Source organism: Lycorma delicatula, chromosome 5 (genome assembly GCF_047948215.1).
Source record: "Lycorma delicatula isolate Av1 chromosome 5, ASM4794821v1, whole genome shotgun sequence".
Classification (NCBI taxonomy): Eukaryota; Metazoa; Arthropoda; class Insecta; order Hemiptera; family Fulgoridae; genus Lycorma; species Lycorma delicatula.
In genome coordinates this window covers 4,338,811-4,360,718 of record NC_134459.1, presented here as the reverse complement: position 1 = coordinate 4,360,718, position 21,908 = coordinate 4,338,811, and the positions used below count along the sequence as shown (strand labels likewise).

The following is a 21,908-nucleotide window of genomic DNA, read 5'->3' as shown; positions in this document are numbered from 1 at the left end:
TAGATTATACAAACTGGTGTGTAATACTTATGAAAAAGGGGAATTTCCATCAGACTTCAAAAAGAGTGTTATACTCATGATGCCAAAGAAAGCAGGGGCAGATAAATGTGAAGAATACAGAACAAATAGTTTAACTAGTCGTGCATCAAAAATCTTAACTAGAATTCTGTACAGAAGAATTGAGAGGAGAGTGGAAGAAGTGTTAGGAGAAGACCAATTTGGTTTCAGAAAAAGTATAGGGACAAGGGAAACAATTTTAGGCCTCAGATTAATAGTAGAAGGAAGATTAAAGAGAATCAACCAACATACTTGGCATTTATAGACCTAGAAAAGGCTTTCGATAACGTAGACTTGAATAAAATGTTCAACATTTAAAAAAAATTGGGCTTCAAATACATAGAAGAACGTTTGCTAATATTTACAGGAACCAAATAGCAACAGTAATAATTGAAGAACATAAGAAAGGGAGTCCGACAAGATTCCCTATCCCCGTTATTTTTAATCTTTACATGGAACTAGCAGTTAATGATGTTAAAGAACAATTTACATCCGGAGTAACAGTGCTAGGTGAAAAGATAAAGATGCTACGATTTGCTGATGATATAGTAATTATAGCTGAGATTAAAAACGATTTAGAAGGAACAATGAACGACATGGATATAGTCCTACGCAAGAACTACCGCATGAAAATAAACGAGAACAAGACGAAATCAATGAAATATAGTAGAAATAACGAAAATGGACCACTAAATGTGAAAATAGGAAGAGAAAAGATTATAGAGGGAGAAGAATTTTGTTATTTGGGAAGTAGAATCCCTAAAGATGGACGAAGCAGGACCGATATAAAATGCCGAATAGCACAGGCGAAACGAGTCTTCAGTCAGAAATACAATTTGTTTACACCAAAAATTAATTTAAACGTCAGGAAAAGATTTTTGAAAGTATATGTTTGGAGCGTCGCTTTATATGGAAGTGAAACTTGGACGATCGGAGTATCTGAGAAGAAAAGATTAGAAGCTTTTGAAATGCGGTGCTATAGGGGAATGTTAAAAATCAGACGGGTGGATAAAGCGACAAATGAAGAGGTATTGCGGGAAATAGACGAAGAAAGAAGCATTTGGAAAAATATAGTTAAAAGAAGAGACATACTTATAGGCCACATATTAAGGCATCCTGGAATAGTCGCTTTAATATTGGAGGGACAAGTAGAAGAAAAACATTGTGCAGGCAGGCAACGTTTGGAATATGTAGAAGAAATTGTTAGAGATGTAGGATGTAGGGGGTATACCGAAATGAAACAACTAGCACTAGATAGAGAATCATGGACAGCTGCATCAAACCAGTCAAATGACTGAAGACAAAAAAAGTATATATATATATATGTGTGTGTGTGTGTGTGTGTGTGTGTGTATGCGCGCGCACGCGGGATAAGGTGCAACTGATATATGTATATGTATTTATTTAGAGTGTGTTGTTACAGTTGTGTGTAAACATAATATTTCTGTTATGTATAAATTTCCATCCTTATTGTCAATTAAATTGGAGAAATCTATTCTGAAACATGCATTCTTATATATGAAACAATTAAAACGTTAAAAAAATGCGTAACTTCAGGTAGATTACTTTTTTGGTTTGTGTTTTTTCATCCAATGAATTATTTTTAAAAATAAAATAAAAAACAAATGAATAATTGATTATTATATACTTTTAAAACACGGCGCGCACGCACAACACACAATAAAATAAAATTACCTAAATTGATGGATTCTAATTCTTCATTTCAAGCTGATTTAATTAAGCAAATCAATTAACATTTTTAAATAAATACAGTGAAATTGAAAAAGTGTACTCGATTACTAAAAAAAAAAAACATTTTTTAATAAAATATTTGTCATAACGCAGACATTTAAAAAAAAATTATACGTGCTTTCTTTTTTTTTTTTTTCATCTAGGAAATTTTTAATTAATTAATAATGCTAAAAACAATTTTTAAATAGTAATTGATCAAAAAAATAATAATTAAAATTGAGATATGCTACTCATATACAGAATACCCAGCGCGGAAAGGTTTACATCTAAATTAGGTATAGGGACCAGTTCTATTTGTAGACGGATTTGCTGGAAATTTGAATGAACAACCAAAGAATTCCCAAAAAATAAATAATAATATATATTATTACAAAAATATGATTTTTTTTAACGACTTTTCGAGGAAAAGTACGGTATTACTTTCAGTTGCACGCTGGGACTGGGGGTGAAATTGAATTTTCTTTACATTTTTAGGTATGTGAAGTACGAAAATACAGTTCACTTAGAACGTAATTTTCTTACATGTATGTAGGCCTATGTATAAAACTTGGAGCTCGAAAATTTCAAAAATTAATAGATCATTGTCACTGAAATTTAGACTTGCTGTAGCGCCGGCTTCCGTGGCACGAGTGGTAGCGTCTCGGCCTTCATTCTGTGGTCTAAAAAAATCGCCGTATTTCATTTCATCCTCTGAAGCAATACCTAACGGTGGTCCCGGAGGCTAACAAAAAAAATTAAAAAGGTATGCTGCAGTAATGTATCTGAAATTGTGCGTATGAAAATTTGATGAAGATTGATAGAGTCGTTCTTGAGTTACGCTAAATTTAAGATCGACAACAGACAACATAACCTCAGTTTGAGATTACGTTTACTGTGTAGCGATGTATTTTTCATACGCGCTTACGCAGTCAGTCACATAGGTGAGCAACTTGAAACTTTATATCGTGTAGAGCCTACTCGTTAATCGAATTTAGTGCGTTGTACTCTGAAAATCAATGCGTTTCTGACTGCGACATTGTTAGGACGTCGAAAAAGCGAAGTAGTCTTCTTTCGCAGAACTGCTCAAGAGGTTATTCTTCGTGTGCAAACAGGCCAACGAGGGCCCGTGCAATCATTTCCTTTTGACTCTTTCCTCTTGTTTCTTCCTTTTCCGTAGATTTTTTATTCTTTGAGACAGAAGCGCATTACTTTCTTCAGTTCTTTTGTTGCCAGCGAGTTTTTTTTATCTCCCGCAAGAAGCTTAATTTTGTATATTTTTTTTTTTCTATTTAAGCAGTCCTCTTCATTAATTTTAACTTTTCGGAGTTCTTATTTGACTTATTTAATGTAACATTCCGTGTCGAATAGTTTTTCAAAAATTTGTCTTTCGATTCTGCAAGGACTCATTCTAATTATGTCCTTAGAAGATTAGCGTTTCGCATTGTGGTTTCCAATTTTTCTAGTTCTCCTAAATTTGTTTGTTCGATTTTAAGCGGTATCTTTGTTTTGTGATTCTGGACGCTTTCGAATTTTATAAGATTTTTTAGATCGGGTGGGCGGCTGTCTGTATTCCATAGAGGAATACTAGATTAATTACGGAGTTGTAATGATTGATCTCCGCGTTATCGGACAGGTTTTTCTTGGTATAAATATTCTTAGTCGCGAAATTCAGTTTATCTACTTTGAGTTTCCTCAGTTTCATCGTCGGTTTGTCTCTTCCGTTAAAGTTAATGACCTTTCCTAAATACTTAAATCGGTTTACCGTCTTGACTTTTCCGTATTTTGTTTCAACTGTTTTAGAATGTTATTTTTGGCTAGCGATCATATCAGTCTTTGTAAAAGAGATTTTCGAGCCCGTTCTTTCGGCAATTTCTTTAAGTTCATTGACCTGAGCGACCGCTTCTTGTTCTAATCATCGGTAAGAATGATTAAAAAGCATTTTTTATTAGAATAAATCATGGTTTTTTATTATAATAAATTATTATTTTTATTATACGTAAAATGATTTTTCTAAAATAAAAAAATCTATTCTTTCCAAATAAAAATTATTTTAATTACGTAAAATTACTTTTTAAGCAAAAATTGTTAAAATTATTTGTTAAATTATTATTAAACAGGAGCAGGTGACGCGGAGCGGTAATTTTAAATTATAAAAGATGTTTCAGATATTATGGATTTTAACCGCTCTTTCGAATTTTTTAGAATGGATTTTGATCGAGTGGGTTTTTATTTTTGCGTACTGTATTGCAGTCGAAAAGCGCTAGTAGTCGTCAAACCCGCATAAAATTAATTTCAGCAATATTAGCTCAGTTTTACGCCGACTCCAACCGCAGTTATCATCCGATTCTTTCCTTTTACCGATGGATTGTTCTTAAAATGAATATTATACAAGATGTGGATTACTCTGTCCTATTAAATATCTTCCCGTTACGAGTTTAAGCAAATTATGTCGTCGGTCGGACAATTTACATCGTATTCTGTAATAAAATAATCGCGCAAGATAACATTTACCATCAAAGCAGTGATTGTTATCCTGATGTCTAAAGTTTAGTTAAACAACAATAAAGCGCACTCTCCCGATCGTTCACGTATTTAAAATAAAATCGTAAAAACAAGTGTTAAGAGATCATCTAAAAGCAGCGTTAGGATCGCTATATATAAGTCACTTTTTCACAAATATTTTCTACTTCTATCACAGTATAAAAAAATTATCTGAACGTAACACGTAAACGTCCACGTTTATCATAAGCATAAGCATAATCTCTTTTTAGTTAAGGTTCATCTTACAACGATCCGTCAGTATTTTATACCGCAAGAAACTGAACTCCAGGTATCTGTCACAGCCCCCCGGATCTTTAGAGCTGAATATCGTTCTGCACTACCGACTCCTGTACAATTTTTTTTAAGTTTATAATTATTTAGAACTTTATTCGTTTTCGGCTATTCGTACGCGTCTGAGTTATAAAAAACGTTTAGTAAAAAATAAATAAGTAACGAAGGACAATCTAAAATGGAGGTAAGGATCAGTACCTGTGGGGATCGACTCCGCTACGTAACAGAACGGGTCCCCTTACAAACTTAAAAATTCTTATCGCCAAGACGAAGATGTTACGATACAGCCGGGTTATCCCGTGAATATTTTAAATTAAGGCGTGCAGTAGATTCGGGTTAATATGAATTCAGCGTTTATAAAATCGGCACAGCCAACTTTTTACGCTCTGCTCGAACAAACAGACAAATAAATAAAACGGGATAATCGGCCAAATTCACTTAATTTTGTAACGAAATAACTTTTTATGAAAATATTTTAACGTTATGTTCGCATAAAAGAAACAATGTCATTTTATTGCGCATAATATCTGTTAAATGTCCTCGCGGTTAGAAACAAAACATATACTAAATTAAATAAAAGAAAATATTTAGGGGAGTGTATAAAGCCGCCCGCTAAATAGCAGTGCCGACTGGTATTACGTATTATCATTACCGAATAAAATTTCAACAGACAATTTCCACGAAGAGCGATTATATGAAAATCAATAACGCCTACATGAAAAATGTTAAATTCCAGTCGATCCCATCGTCGAAATTATTAAATATACTTCTCTTTCATTTACACTGATACAATAAGCCTCCATCTTTTCCATTTAAATAATAACGTAAAGAAATAATAAAATAAATAAATACGATTATTTATTTTATCTTTTTAGTATACGAAATTCGATATGAACTTGTTGAGTTTATAGTACAATTTTCTTAATAATAGTAATTTTCGGTCGGCGTAAGTATTTATTACGAATAAAGTATTATTATTATTTTTATATCGTAAAATTAAATTTATAAGTAGTATGCGCGTAATGAGAATCCGATAAATCGGAACACATTACTACTTACTATCTAACATAGCATAAAACATGTAGTTCAAAATATTCTGCCTTTTATTTGCAAGGTCCCGGGTTTGAATCCCGGTACAATTTTTCGTTTTGTACAAAATTTCTATTTATTATTCTCAGCCGCAAGCTTCAAGATTATACGATCGGTAAATTAGTCGTAAAAAAAGTTCTGAAATATTCTGGCCTCGCTTAGAGCTTCAAATTTAATCCTACAGCAATAAAATGAACACTATTTTTACACTTACAACCTTAAATTAACTAAAAGATTTTTTTTTAAAGATAAATACATTTTTTAAGTCGATAAAAAGTTAAAAAATTTGGCGCTAATTCAATCTTACAGCAAGCTAATTAATATATATATATATATATATATATATATATATATATATATATATATATATAAGATAATTTTATTAAAAAAATTAACTTCAAAAAATAACAAAATACAATTAAACAAAAAAAAAACCTTTGTCGATTCACCTTTAAATCTCGATATTGAAACGGGCGCCGATACATAAATAACTTTTATATTATTGATGAATAGTTTGGTTTCAACTTCGATGAAGAGTTTAAAAAAAAAATAATAATTTTTTTGTTTACTTTTCAGAGACGTTTTCGAATTTTGCTTTCAACGTAGTACAGAATGATTTACGAAGAACGTAACAAACTTTCAGGACGTGTTCTAACGGTGAAAAAAAAAATAAAGTTCATCCAAACATAGGTTCGGAAACGCTTCGTTAGCGAATGTTGGTAAGTCGGTTTTATTATTTGCGTTTTTATTTGATATTTTTCAAAAATATCTAATTCGGTTTTTTGTAATATTCAAAATTTTCTTTCGTTTAATACCGATTAAAATCTGCCGTAATTTAGTATATTTTGTTTTTAATAAACTTGGATATGTTTATATTTAGTTTCTGTGAACTTCATTCGTACCGCTCAACTCGAAACAAACGCTTCACAAGTTTTGTTTAAAACTTTTGCGTTTGTTATCCGTTCAAGAAAGTTATTTTACTCCACACATAAGATAATAATATGTTTCCTAATAATACTAATTTCCTTGATATCTCGTGCGATAATATCTTTATATAATTCTACAATCTTTTCGTTACGGAATAATATTCTATATTACCACCTAAAATTAAAGTCAAATTACTAAGGATGGGGAAATTAAAAGAAATATTTGTCTAAATATTATATTATACGGCGAAATCCGCCGTATAATATAATTAAGTAGTTATTTATGGATCCTAGCGGTGAAAGGTTCCGAGATATAATCTGTAAGGAAAGAAAAAAGGAGAATGGTGAAAATTATTTTAAACGAGAGAAAGTAATTTAAAAAAAATCCCTTCTGCACGCCCGAAGGCGGAGGTAGATTTCATCGGTGTTAAGTAGGGGATAAAGAATATTTCCACTTTAAAGTTAAGAAAAACTTCAAATTTACTCGATACGACAATGACTGCATGTGAAAATACAATTCCAGCAACATTTTGGTAATCCCTTGCCGTAAGGTTGGCTCATACTAAAAATTGTTTCAGAAAAAGGTTTTAGGCAATGTTTAGAGGACTAACGACAACTTTAAACCGATTCGATACTGCGCCTATTAAGGGAGGTTTGATTCTTTTTTGTCTTCGAAACCCCATTTTTTCAACCCTTGGGCCAACGGTTGGTGATATAAAAAAATTTTACTCGCATAGGTTTTAGGCCCTTATCCAAAAAATAGTACGAACTTTAAACGAATTCGATATTTTGCTTAAGAAAGTTATAGCGATTTTTTTTTCGAAAAATCCTTCCCCATTTCAAACACCACGGTCAGATTTTGACCGTTAACGAACTCGACCGAGAATTTGGGACGAGTTATTTTTAAAGAACAATTTGAAATAGATTGGCGCAAAATTACGGCAGTTATCGTGTCCACAAGAAAGTGAAATATATATATAAACTTTTGTACTGACGGTGGTTTTAGGGTCTGGGGAATTTTAAACGCGAAGATATGTCGAAATTTTCCGGAAGTCGAATCACGGTACCCGTTACAGTAGATAGCTTTCTTATGAAATCTACCTAATACGGTGGGTCGAGAAGGTCAGCGACAAAAACATTCTCGATAGAGCAGAAGAAGAAATAGAAATATAGTAAAATATCGTAAACCGGGGTTTGAGTTGACCCGCATCCTGTTAAGTCACGGTTGCATCGTTAAGCGTACTCGCCGCCGAATCCGATTATCGGGGAACGGAGAACTCACGGTGTTCAAATCCGTCCAGTTCTTGCAGCAAAGTGAAAGAATTCGGGATGCTTATTCCCGATGACGTCACAGGAACTACGCTGCAGATCAAAAGTCCGTGGCAGGCGGTGTTGAGAAGTCGGTCAGAATTATCCGCATAAATATGGCGGAAGAGTACAAGGGTGAATTCCGTTGATTTTCCCTCGGGGCTGTATTCGTTTGCAAAGCGGCCCAAGGGAAAATATAAACTTATAAAGTAAATTTTACGGCTTAAAGAGACAATAACATCAATAACTGAAGATTACACTGAAGACAGCGATACGGAAGACGAAAACACTAACGAATAAATCAACCGATACCAAAAATCTCGACTTGTAAGTCTAGATTTCAATCGAAATATAAGTCGATCCGCCTGTTACCGGAAGATCATTTTAATTAGCGCTTTGAGTGTTTTACGAGAGATACCTAGTGTTAGTAGTTTTTAAATTATTCCTGTGATTATAGAAATACGAATTCTTATCGCTTACTTCAGTGATGGTCGGCAATAGAAGCTGCACAAGAAAATCAGCGGCACAGAAATTTATAAAAAAAAATTATTTATTTATTCTTCTATTTAGCTTTTAAAAATACAGTACAGTACTTATTAACTAACCGCTCAACAGTGGATCAGAAAAAAAATTAAATTTAGGAAATGCTCGTACCTCAAAACGTTTATCGGCTTCAGATCAGTACAAGTAGCCGCTATTGAAATTAGTTCCTAAATGGTCATCTTAGTCCAAACTGCTTTCTAATGGCTTTAAAATGATTATCACAATCCTACCTTTTCCGCTCATATTACCACCTGGCCGCCTAATAGCTGAGGTCTATTTACACTTTCTTCAAGAAGAATTGTCGCAGCTGCTTGAAGGTGTTCCTCTACCACCAGTTAAAGTAGAATGACGTAAAGACGTTTACCACGTAAAATAAAGACGTAAAGTATACTTCCAGCACGATGACGCGCCTCCCCCTTCTCTTGTGCAGTTTCCACTAATTTAAATCATCACTTCTCTGAGAACTGGATCGGTCGTAGATGTCCACATGCCTCCTCGCCACCGAGATCGCTTGATCCAACAACTTTAGATTTTTGCGTCTAGGGATGGATAAAAAATATTGTATATAAAACAAAATTACATTCTCGTGAGGAATTAGTTGGCCCCTTTATGGATACGACTGAACAACTGAAGGACAGCCCTGAAGAATTAAAAAGAGTAACAAAAGCAGTACAGAAGCGTGCCAAGAAATCTGTTAAAAATCACGAGCTCATTTTCAAATATTTATTACAAACTGTCGCTTCGGATTAGCGTAGTTTCTAAATAAAATTCAAATTTTTCTAACTTTTCTTTGTTTTATTCAACTTATCGTACAACATTTTGTTAAGAATTAAATTCTCTACAATTTTGTTTAAATTTTCTTCCCCCGCGCGCGCGCGCGAGCGTGTGTGTGTGTGAAAATATAAAATATGGTCACGACGTATAATTTTTAATAAAAAGACCTTTCTCAATTTATCTGGAAGAAACTTATTTCACGACCACCAAACGAACTTCTACAACAAAATAAAAACTTGCACTACTTTACTAAACTTCAAAATCGGTGGATTTGTAAAAAGTAATATCGGGTCTTACTGACCGTCTTAATTTTTTTTTAAAGTTGTTTGGAAATGTTTGTTCTTATGTAGATTAAACATAAAAACAGATTAATTTCTAATAACAAAATTGTTTCAGGTGACCCGATTGCTTTCATGACAAAATAATTTGCAGATGACCTACGTACGATACAAGTCGCAAACGTTTTCAGGAATCGACCGCCAAATTCTCTAAGAAATATCCGCGTCATCGAACAAAGTATACTGTTACGCGTAAATAATTAAAAAACTTATCATAATGGAAGACGTATTCAGCACTACACTCTTTAAAAAGAGTGACGTTTCCGTCACTCCTTTTACTACAGAAACTGTTTAAAACTGAATATCAGTACTTTAAAAAAAAAATCAATTATCAGTATCTCTTCTGCGTGCTATTTACAGACGTTATAATTATTATAAAGAATGAAATAGATAATGTAAAAAACAAATTAATATATATTTATTTGTCATGAAATAATTCAATATAAATATATATATATGTTTCTTTAACTCAGTAGAGGAGTAATCGATCGATTATTTATAAAGAAATGTATACGTGTATGCTAGCATACTCCCGTATATGTGTATTATATACTTCCTACGGAAAAATAAACAAAGCATTAGTTAAACAATAAACTATTGAGCGACAGACGTTTCCAACCCACGCGTAGTAAGGGTGTAGTGGACATAATTATTAACCTGTAATGTAATATATCAACCTTTTCTGTTCGAACAAGTCTAGCGTACGTCTGTACTACCTAAAGATATTCTACTTAACAAAAATTTACTAATCATAGGCTCGGGTTGATTTTTTTTAAATTTGATTTTATTCCAAGAAAGCAAACGAGTAATTTTAGCGATTAATTCAAACTCTGAGACGTACAGAAAATCTAAAAAAACTACCGGCAATCTCATCGTATTTGTTACAGCATATCACGACTGATCTCTAAGACTGTTAACTATCAGAAAAAATCGCACGATCAAACTATCTGTACGTACAAAATTTTGAAACCGACATTTTACTTTCCCGGCGAATAAAGCTAGAATAACTACATTAAAGGGGAAAGTACGGTGATCATATCAAAAATGGGGTATCGGGTTTTTTGTAAACATTTATGTTTTAGGGTCAAACTAGTTCATCTAAACCAAAACAAAAACAAATATATATATTTATGTACTGTATGTATTTGCGTACGCGTGTACGTATATGTACCGCACTGCTTTTATACATATATTTCAGGATTGACAGAACAGATTTTTTTCAAATTTGACTCAAATATTTCTGTATATTTCTTCATATTAATTTTTTTTCAAAATTCGTTAAAGAAGCGGGGGATATCGGGAAAAAATCGATTTTTTTCAGAGACATTTTAGAGAAAAAATTATTAAAGTAAATTTGCTACCTATAATGCACATACAGGATGTCCCATATGAAACGCAACCCAACCTTATATTGGTAGGTATTGAAATAATAAAAAGGCATGTGTAAATGTAAATGTAATTTTTATTATTACCATTACCTTACATTTAGAGTAAATGTTGAAAGTGGCCGCCATCTTCTTGAATACAAGATTCAATTCTTTTTACAGCGTTTCTTGCAGCTTTTTTCAAAGTTTGTGGCTGGATATTTAATACGGCTTGTTCAATATTGACTTTCAATCGTTCAAGTGTTTGTGGTTTGTTGCTGTAGGCTTTTTCTTTGAAGTAACCCCGTAGAAAAAAATCCGCCGCAGTCAAATCTGGAGATCTTGGTGGCCACAAGCCTCGACCGATAACACGATTACCGAAGAATTCCTCGACGAAATCAGAAGTTGAACCCGCGTAGTGCGATGTCGCACCGTCATGTTGTAGCCGGCAGTGTCTGTCTTCCTCTTCCAAGAGCGCGATGAACTGAAATAAAATATCCTGATATCATTCTGCATTAATGGTGTACTCGAAAAAAATAGGACCGATTATTTTGTTCCGCGATATCGCGCACCACACGCCCGACTTCTGCGGGTGTAATTGTTTTTCGTGATAAACGTGGGGATTTTTAGCGCTCCAAATTCTACTGTTTTGGCTGTTTACGTAGCCGTCCAAATGAAACCGTGCTTAATATGTGAAAAATAACGAATCCATAACCTTAATTACCTCACTCGGAAATCGACGGAACCGTTGACAATATTGTAGCCGTTTTTCTTTGTCGTGCTCAAGAAGTCGATGAACCGTTTGAATACGATAAGGTCGTAATTGTAATCGTTTGGTCGCCCGATGAACAGTCGATTTAGACAAATTAATTTCAGCAGACAAACGTCTGATCGATTTATTTGGCGAGGCGAGTAATCGGTCTTTGATTTCAGCGACCGTATCTGTATTCAACACCGCGCAGATCTTTTGTGTTCCTTGTTATTAACAGAACCGGTCTTTCTAAATTTTTAGACTAACCTTAATACTGATGTTTTGTTAGGAGCCGGTTTATTTGGGTGCTTATGGCGAAACAAATCTTGCACTGCAACCGCTGATTTCGTACTGAAGTACTACTCGATAATGAAAACACGTTCATCTAGCGAAAACACCATCTTGTCTCTAGCAATACACTGAACCTTATGATTGCATTGTTGTTACTATCGGTAGTGTTCTTCTGCGTCGCCGCGATGTTCAGATGTTGAACGAGTCCATTTCAATAACGAGTAGGGGAGTAAGCTTGAATTTTGAAATTTCATGGATGAGTGATTGATGGGTTGCGTTTTATATGGGGCACCCTGTGTTAAATATTTTTATTAATAATCCAATCATTTTTTTCGAGAATAACCCGCGGCTTTTAAAATCAAAATATATACGGTTCGTTCTTTTCCTCTATCTCCCTTCGGTTTAAATATTTTGCAAAAATGTTTTTAAAGTTTACTTACTTCATAAAAACAGCAATCGTTAAATGTCTACAATTTTTTTTTAAATTATAGAGCCCACAAATAAAATGCAGAAAAGATTTTTGAAAATATTTTCTTTTTCTAATTTTACCCTCTATTGAAGGAACGTTATATTTAATAGAAACTTTACTTCATAGATTTTTTAGCTTAACCTATACGTGAATATTTTTAGAGAATTTTTCTTAGTCGCGTCTAAAAAAATATATATTGTGTTTTTTTGTTTTTTTACTCTTTCAATTTTTCTTTCTATTTTTTTTTCTCTTCATACCTGAAAGAGAAATTAAAATTAAAGAGCTTTGGCACCTATATCGTATTCCGGACCCAAAATAAGATTTTTTTTCATCGCGTATTTTATTATTTCAATATTTTTAAACGATTCTCTTTTAAATTCTTTTTTAAATAAAACTCAGACTCTTAATGTTTGAATTAAACATAACCGAAAAGCTGTGCAAAGTATGTATGAGTCGACCGGCGTAGCGGGGAAAGTCATGCGATACACTGCCAACTTTTCTGTATTTTTTATACAAGGGACCTTAAAATGTCGAGAATAAGAAAATTTAAAGATTAAAGGAAACGGTAGTTTCCTTTTATATATTACAACATTCTAGAAAATAAAATGATAGAATATCGATAGAATATCGACTTAGAATACGTAAAAATTAGAAACTATAAATATAAAATATTTTTTTTAATATTGACTTTTGGAGGTGCTGGCTCACCAAAACTGAGAAAAAAAGAATTTGTATCGATTTCAGAAGTTAGCATTTTTAAAAAATATATTATTATTTTTTAATCGGCAATGCGTTTTCTGAAGTCGGCATTACTTTTAAAAATTTACTTTTTTTTAGCTTTGTTTTTATTTAAAATACAGATTACCCTATAAAAAACGGTGCCCGTACCAAGTAAAAACCGTCTGCCAAAAAAAAAAAACCAAGAAACTAACATCCCGATAAAAATAAGAAAAGTAATGTAGAGAAATAACGTTAAGTAACTAACTATTGCCAAACGTGACCTAAGAGTAAGTCTAAATTGTAGGAATATGAATATTTTTTATTTTTACCTTTAGTTTGACACGATTCTTTTTTTTATAGTTTGAAGTGAAAATACTTGGAATATAAGAATAACTTCAGGATATATATAATTACGAAATGTAGCGTACTAAATAATTATTAAATTAAAAAATAAAGAAAACTTTTTCAATTATCTATAATACCGTGTAATATTAGTTTAAAAATTTTTCATTGATATTTTCTGGAGAAAAACTACCACAAAATGTCCAGAAGAACTTTCTCTACGGGATAAAAAAAAGCTGACAATACAGTTGTAGAAAGTTCTACAACGGCGGATCGTTCCTGATTCACGGCTTACACACGCATATACGCGTAACTTAATTAAAATATTTATCGTTTTATTTAAATATAGTATTATTTTCGTTTATTTAATTCAACGATTCTAACTAAAGCGCTCGCGATACCGTATTTAATTCGCGAGGGTGTGACGGTACTAGCGGTGACGGTCGTCAGTAACCAAACTAATGTAATTTCACACTTACACAGAATAAATTTCGCTTGTACAGCGGGCAGACCGGTGTAGCTGCGACACTCAACGCATCAGGTACCGAGTCGACCAGGCGATCTAGTACATCAGACCCGGTTACTTTTTTACACTTTAAATATTATTCGTTTATTTAATTCTACCGCTCACCCGTGACGTCGCAACGTGGCAGACGAATACAAAGGCATAAACACATCTGGCACAAAAAACACATTTTTTTGCGCCGGGGTGCGATTTTGCAAAAATGTGTTTTTTTGCAAACATCGTTATTTTTTAATCGTTAACAAATGCGCCTAATAAAAATATGGCCTTAATTAGGCGAAATCTCGAGATAATGAGAGTGCTCTTGCTCTACAGCCTCACCGCCCTTGACCTTTCAAGTCGATAATTTAACGGCATCAGAGCCCCATACGTAGAAGTAATCTGAGTAAGTTTGATCAAAATCGGTCCAGTATTTCTGGAGATATAAGGTAATTTAGAGGCCGATACCGAACATAAGCACACGTAATACGAACATTAACATCCTGAAAACTTTTATCCGGTTCTTTAGTTTTTCGGGTTCCTTAGGTGTTAAAACATCTAGATCCGCCCATATACCGCAATCGCTCGATTATAATACTTTCCCTTGTAGAGTTATAGCTCTGCTATAGCGCTATCTACACGGCAAAGTAATATAGAATAAAATAATAGACGGTGTAAAACTTGAAAATACATAAAAGAAAAATACGGATAGAATTAAGAATTTCATTTTATTATATAAGTCGGTTAAAAAATGTATTTAATAATATAAAAATATATAATTTTTTTCAATAGGTTTATTTAATCTTTCAAATACGAACGGTAGAAGTAAATAAATTTTACGATTATCTTTCCGATCAGTAAGGTGGTCATAAGAAAAGTTGTATTCATAAAGAATTTATCGCCGGGTTAAAACGTAAATTTACCGGTTCTATATTATTACTAACAAAAAAAATAATCGTATAAATAAATAAAAGGATTGATGCCACGATGATGTAAAGATATAGGGAACAATTGTAATATAATAGATATAATATATATCTGTAATATATATACCGCATATTTTTATTACGGTAATAAAAAAATAATAATTTTACGCTCGTTCCTTCCAGGTTCCAGGGATTAGACGGATTTTTTTCACGACGGGTTACCCTCTCTGTACCGTTAAACTACCTTTTTTTTTTATTATTTCGTACACGGAGTGTGACAGCAGTAAATGACGTAAACTAAATGGATACTTCTCTAATTACAAACTGTCCCCGATATTACTAAACGTAAATCTGCGTAATAGCAGTGTTCGGGAGTCGAATAAAAACATTAATAAGTTTAGAAATAAAGTAAAATTTCCGATTTCGCGATAAAATATACCGGTCGAAAACCAAATAAAGAACACTAGTGTACGAAAACCTTCACAAAAAAAATTATATACATATTTTCCAGTCTTACCGATTGTGACGTACGTAAAGGAGGTGAGATACAAGAGTTGTTAATACAGATCTTTTTAAAAGAAATGATTTTCAATGTAAAACAATTCCGGTACTAGAGCGATGACGTTATCGCAACGCTTAATATCTTCTCCATTTTAGCGGGCTGTACTCGGTTCGATGATGCAGGTGTCGCGTCAAAGTTTAGAAAGGTCATTTGAGCGAGGACTAGACTAAAGAGACAGATAGCTTCTCGCTACCTACGACATTTTGTCGCGTCATACTGACCTCTCCACAGTATTGTTTATTAGCAGCGCTTCAGACACCGCAGGTACTCCAGAAACTACTGCGCATCTATTTGCTTACGCTTGCTAAATTTTGGCGAGTAATATATTTATGATGTTTTTTATCGAACGACAGATTACAAAAAAATGTTTCCCAAAACAAGTTTTCACGAATAATACGGTTTCTCGCTAGAATGTACAATTTTAACGACCTGTTCTCGATAAATTTTTGAATAAATAAATAATTCCTTATTATATAAGACAAGAACGATCATGTGTATCGTAAAACCGAGTAATCGACGTGCATAGCCTCTCCTCTTATAATCGATCGAAAATAAATTAAATTGATGGATATCCTAATTTGACCGACGAAGTCCACCGGTACTGTTTCTTAAGACAAATTATTGATATATACAAAAGAAAAACCGGTCGTTTGAATTAATTTCCACCATTCTTCGGGTGTTTGAATGATTCTTTACGTTAAAATAAAAAAAAAGTTTGCCTAAAAACTGAATTTTACTTAAATAGCAATTATAAAACAATTAATGGTAGCCATTTTTAAATTTAAAACGTAAAATCATCCTGTTTATTTACACATTTCTGGTGTAAATTTGGATAAAAATCGTTATCAAGATACCGTATTCTAAAGATATAAATCTATACTATTATATAAAGAAGACAGATTTTGGTTGTTTGGAATAAACAAAAAGCTGCTCGATCAATCGCAACCAAATTTTTATCCGTGTTTCTTAGCATAACCGAGAAGATTTTTAGATAAATGTCATCACGAAATATCTCGAATATATATATATATATATATATATATATATATATGGAGATTTGCCGGTTGAAGCACAAACTTTAACGAACAGAACTGTGAACTGTGGAGCCTCTGTCAATGTGTGAGCTGGGTTTGAACTAAACGATTCGAAACAATCGAACGAATAATATTACAAAAACAATAAAATTATATTTACGTTAAAAAAAATCTATACCTGTACTATTACATAAGGAAAAGGAGGGTTTTTGTTTGTTTAAGTTCATTTTTGTTTTTATCAGTATTATTCTTACAATCATGAGGATAACGAACAGCGGGAGAGTCCAAGGGACGAAGCCCTAAGAGTAGACGGGAACGGCGACCGAAGCGAGCTTCTGCGGTTGCTCAAGGCTCCGTCCTCTTGTAACACGGGAATGGCGACAAAAACGAGCTCTGCGGCCCTGGGATAAGCCCCACGGCCTATGGAGGAGTGGCTGAGTTCCGGGGTTCGCCTGAGCCGGCTAGTTTATATTATAAAAGTTATCAAAACATATTATCTGTCAGGCAGACAGATAATATATTTTGTACGTCCACACGATTTATCTGAAGCATTGCGATTCGATATTCCTGCATCGTTGTCTTCGGTGGTATCTACGATCAAAACAATAAGGATAGTTTTACGTAACCCGTTCTAGAACTTAATTCAGAAACTCTTCCGTTAAAATAATATGGAAATTTATCGAGCCGTGTAGGAAAATATTTAACATGTAGAACTCAATTTTATACCAAAACAACCTGATTGGGATTTCAGACGGTGAAACGCAAACAGAATTTAATCCGCAGCAAACGGACATACGTACATAGCAAAATCTAAGTAGCTGTGAAACGTCAAACGAAAAAGAATCCCGTATCAAAAGAGAAAGGATTGATCTTAAAAAATAACTTTTTCTGCCAACAAAATTCATAACCTTGTCTATACGAGTTTGTAAATGTTGTAAGTTATAACGTTGGTTTTTCTTTCAGGGTGTTTTTTTTTTTTCACTTTTCATGAAAATTTGTTAAAATAAATAATTTTTGAGTCGATCAGATACATTAATTTAAAGTATTTTCATAAATTAAATTTCTTGCATTTTTAAAAAAGTAATTCGTTTCTGAATAGGATAACGACAAGACGAAAAATAGTACGATAATGTTTTTTTAAATTATTGAACTATTATACAAATTACTATTTATTAAATCCACTCCTAGTTGTATATGTTTTATGTTACCGAAAAATTTTACTAAAAACTCTTCCATTTATAACGGGGTTTCCCGATCGATAAATAAGTAATATTTTTAAGTTTGAAAATTACTTCTAACTTTAATGATAATTTATAAAAAAATAATAAAATGAATTCTACTACATATAGTGAAACGCGCGCGCACAATACAGAATTTTATAACCGTGATTAGTAATTGTAAATTCAAGGATCTCAAAACGTCAAGAAGTACATGTTTGTTATTGCGGTTTAGATACTACGCACAGAAAATTAACCTTTTTTATCACACGACAAAAAGAATAAAATCGTACGTTATCAGCGAGGAATGTTTCCTTTATTTTAGCTACTCAATACAACTATGCTTCAATCATGTCACCTTACAAAAACATCTCAAGGGTTTTTTTTTATTTTCACTAACACTACACGTTTTTTATTTACTGTGATTTATAGGGTACCTATAAATCGAGGCACCGATTAGGAAATTAAAAAAAAACCAATGGATCAAAATTATTGGGAGAGTAAACCCGATCCTAATTTAGAAAAAAAATAATAAATTCATAAAATATTATCTTAATAAAACTAATATTATTTTAGCAATCTTAATGTAATAATTTGTAAATTATTTTAACATAATTTTTTTATACGCAGGGCTAACACCAGAAATACATAATGAACATCACTAAATATTAATTATTTAATCTGAATTTCCGCAAATCTGAAAAAGGATTCGTAAACAAATGTTAAATTCATTCTTATTTTCTTTCTTTTTATTAAGATACATCATAGTTAAGTTTATTTAGCAAACATCGTACAAGTCTGAGGTTAGAGAAAACAGATGACTGACTAAAAATCGGTCCGCAATCAAAAAATTATAACGGTGTAAGATTAATTAGTTTCCTTTGCATCGATTAACGATGAAGCCCCGCTTAATATTACACGTATAGAAATAGAAACTAGAAAATTAACCTACAAATAGAAAATTACGATTTGTAACAGGTGCATGCTAATTAGTATCGATTGATTTTTATAACATGAAATATAGTTGTTATGTTATTAATTTAATTCGATATGAAATAGAAAGAAACTCCATCGATATATAGAAATAAATTTAGAAAACGTAATAAAAATCAAACGTATTGTACCCGCTGAAGTTTATAATAACAAATTAATAATAAATTATTTAATTTCGATTTCGCGTAATTAATAATGATTAATTATGAACTTTCTTGAACTTTTCTATTTAAATAATTAACTTAATTAATTAGTTAAAAAAAACATTTGATATTAATTTTAATTTCGTTATTATTCATTACATTTTAGCATATTTAGTACTCCGCTTATATATTAAATAATTTATCGAATTATATTTATTAAACAACAAGGAATTTTGAAAAAGAGACGGTTTCAGATAATTTAGCATTAGAAAACCCATAAGGTGTTTACAAAAAAAAACTGCGACTGTATTTTATTAATTAAAAATTTCAGGTAATTAAATTTTAATTCGAAATAACGGTTATTAAAGGTTAAGTATTGTATTTTATTTAAATCTAAATAACTTAATAATCGTGCTGTTTACGAACCGAAGTGAAATTTGAGGTTAAGTATTTGATATTTGAAGTAACGGCGTATCGTATTAATTAATTTAACGGCTAACTACGGTAATTTATTGCGATACGATTCGTGAAAAAAGCGAAAACCAGAGAAATATAAAAACAAATCTTTACCTTATGATCCTTCATTTTCATTTCCTGTCTCCTAGGCGCCGGAACCTCATCGTCTGCGTAGACGAGATTACGAATAGCGCCTCCGAAACGAGGTTCAAAAATGACACTCGGAAGTGCGAGCAACGTGAGCTTCGAGTTGTACCACGAAGGCATACCGCCGACGTATACGTCGGAGTTGGAGGCCAGACGACCGAAGTAGAACTCTTTACCGCGGGATACTCGTTCCTGAGCGACCGAGTCGACGGTGAGTGACGTTCGTTCCCCGTCTCTCTGGACCTTAACCTTATGCCAATGACCGTCGTTCAGGTCGCGGCCGACGGTTATGATCTGCGCTCCGCCTCCTAGATTATATCTGAGTCTTAACGCACCCTCGACCAGTTTAATTTCAAAAAAATCATACGTACCGCCGTCGTCGGTGTACAGAAGCAAACCGTTCGCCTGCTCCGTTTTAAATTCCAATTCTAGAGTTCCGTTTAACGCGGCGTTCCATTTACGAAATTGAGCGAACGACGTCTGGGAGCCCTCGAGCACAAAACACGAGACGGCCCCCAGAGATTGAAGAAGAAGAAAAAATTCCAGCTTCCTCATGGCTGCCCCCCAGCGACAGCTACCCGGTCGCGCGACCTCCCTCTCTCGGACATGCTGTGCACTGATCTAACATGGCCGCCGCGACGCTGCACGACGCCGGGTGACGCCTGCGCCTGAAGGTTTCCCCCGCCAACAACAGACTCAAAACAACAAACCTCCTTAATACACTAATTAGCCGCCGGCCGAGAGCCCTTCTGACCCGACAATCAAAAGGAAACGACTACTCTTAGGGCTTTACCTTAACGGCCGACATCCTCAGACTATATTAGTCGAAAGGCGGACAAGTATAACTCGTTACCGGTACAAATAATACGCGATAAAACTTTATAATAATTTAAATCGAAGCGAAAATTATAGTTTTACGAATTCCTTGCGACCGACTTATTAAAACTCGGATTTCATATTACGGTCTGACCCTAGCCGGCAATTCCTAAAAAATAATCGCCTGAATAACGGAAGTAATTTTTTTACACAAACTATCTGAATAAAACAGCCGATCGACACCGGTCATCACCTCTGATATAAATGCCTTGTACCATATCCGCCTCCAATCTTCTCTATTCTCAGGTAAAATGTTATAACATGCTAGCTCCTATTTTTTTTACATCGCCTAATAATTTTGAGTCATCTCTCATTTTTAAATTTTCTATAGACAGTAAACCGATCGACGTTTGATAAAAAAGAAGTAAGAATTTCTTGTTGTTTTGTAACCTCCGGAATCACCGTAGGTTATCGGTTCGCAGGATGAGATGAATGATAATTTCACGATATAAAATTATATACAAGGTGATATTAAAGTTTTAAACCGCTTCGTGTTTCAAAACTGACGAAACTAGGAGGTAGAAACAAATGCGGATCTACATATTTACAAAATTATTACTTTATCGAGTGTTAAAAACATTGTTCACCGTTTTGGATCCACCATGTTGAATCAAACTTTTGTTTCAAATAGAAGGTGGACATTTGTTACACGATCTAAACCTAAAATTTTACTAGAAAAGCAAAAACCGTTACAAATAACCTAGCGTAACCGATTTGCACTACTGCTACAAATTAAATGGCTAGATCGATTAAAATTATTTAATTCATAATATTACTGAAAACATAATGTAGACTACACAAAACAAATCTGTAAACACCGATAATTTGAAAAGGCGTATAATTAACGAATCTGCACATATACAGGTTACAAGTTACAGACGGACAGCGCACTGCCAAGCTGCAGAGGGGGAGCTTTTTGAACATTTCTTGTAGAATGTTAGGGTATGCTTTCAAAGTTTATTGTAATTAGTAATCTAGAATCGTAAACGTTTAACTAAATTTTAAAATTAAATATCTTAATAATTAAAGTAAACAGTAACTGACCAAGCCATTTACTTTGTAGTAGTATTGCAGGTTATTAGTTAAGGTGAATTATTAGTGTTATTTATTGTGTTATTGATTATTAGTATTTGGGCCGTAAATTCCGACATTAGCTGCTTATTATTAAATGTAATTCTCAAGGTAATACGAAATAAAAACGTTTCTAGGGGCGTTTCACCTCGTTTTATTACTATCGAGATTTTTCTACATTTCTAACTTTGCTTATAATAAGAAAATAACGTATTTAGCGAGAAACGGTTTACGCCATCACTTTTCTCGTAAGATTTTACATTAAAACGTGTATCACATTTTCTTTAAAATCATTTAATTTAATAAGGCGGTTCCAAAACGATAGACAAGAATTTCAAACGCACCAAAGAGTAGTAATTTTATAACTAAGTAGATCCGTACTTCTTTCATCGTCCTAATATCCTTCAGTTTTAAAAAAAAATCCCTTTCGGCACGCCGGAAGGCGG

At 33.2% G+C, this 21,908-nt stretch overlaps 1 protein-coding gene across 1 annotated transcript in view; it reads right to left on the bottom strand.

The window, feature by feature from the left end:
- The window catches only part of LOC142324681 (neurexin 1-like), a 449,926-nt gene extending 429,845 nt beyond the window's left edge, over positions 1-20,081 (bottom strand). Inside the window, exon 1 of the mRNA XM_075365568.1 lies at positions 19,483-20,081. Coding sequence (XP_075221683.1) covers positions 19,483-20,070 — 588 coding nt within the window. The 5' untranslated portion in view covers positions 20,071-20,081. The remainder of the gene's footprint in view (positions 1-19,482) is intronic.
- Between the last annotated feature and the right edge of the window lie 1,827 nt (positions 20,082-21,908).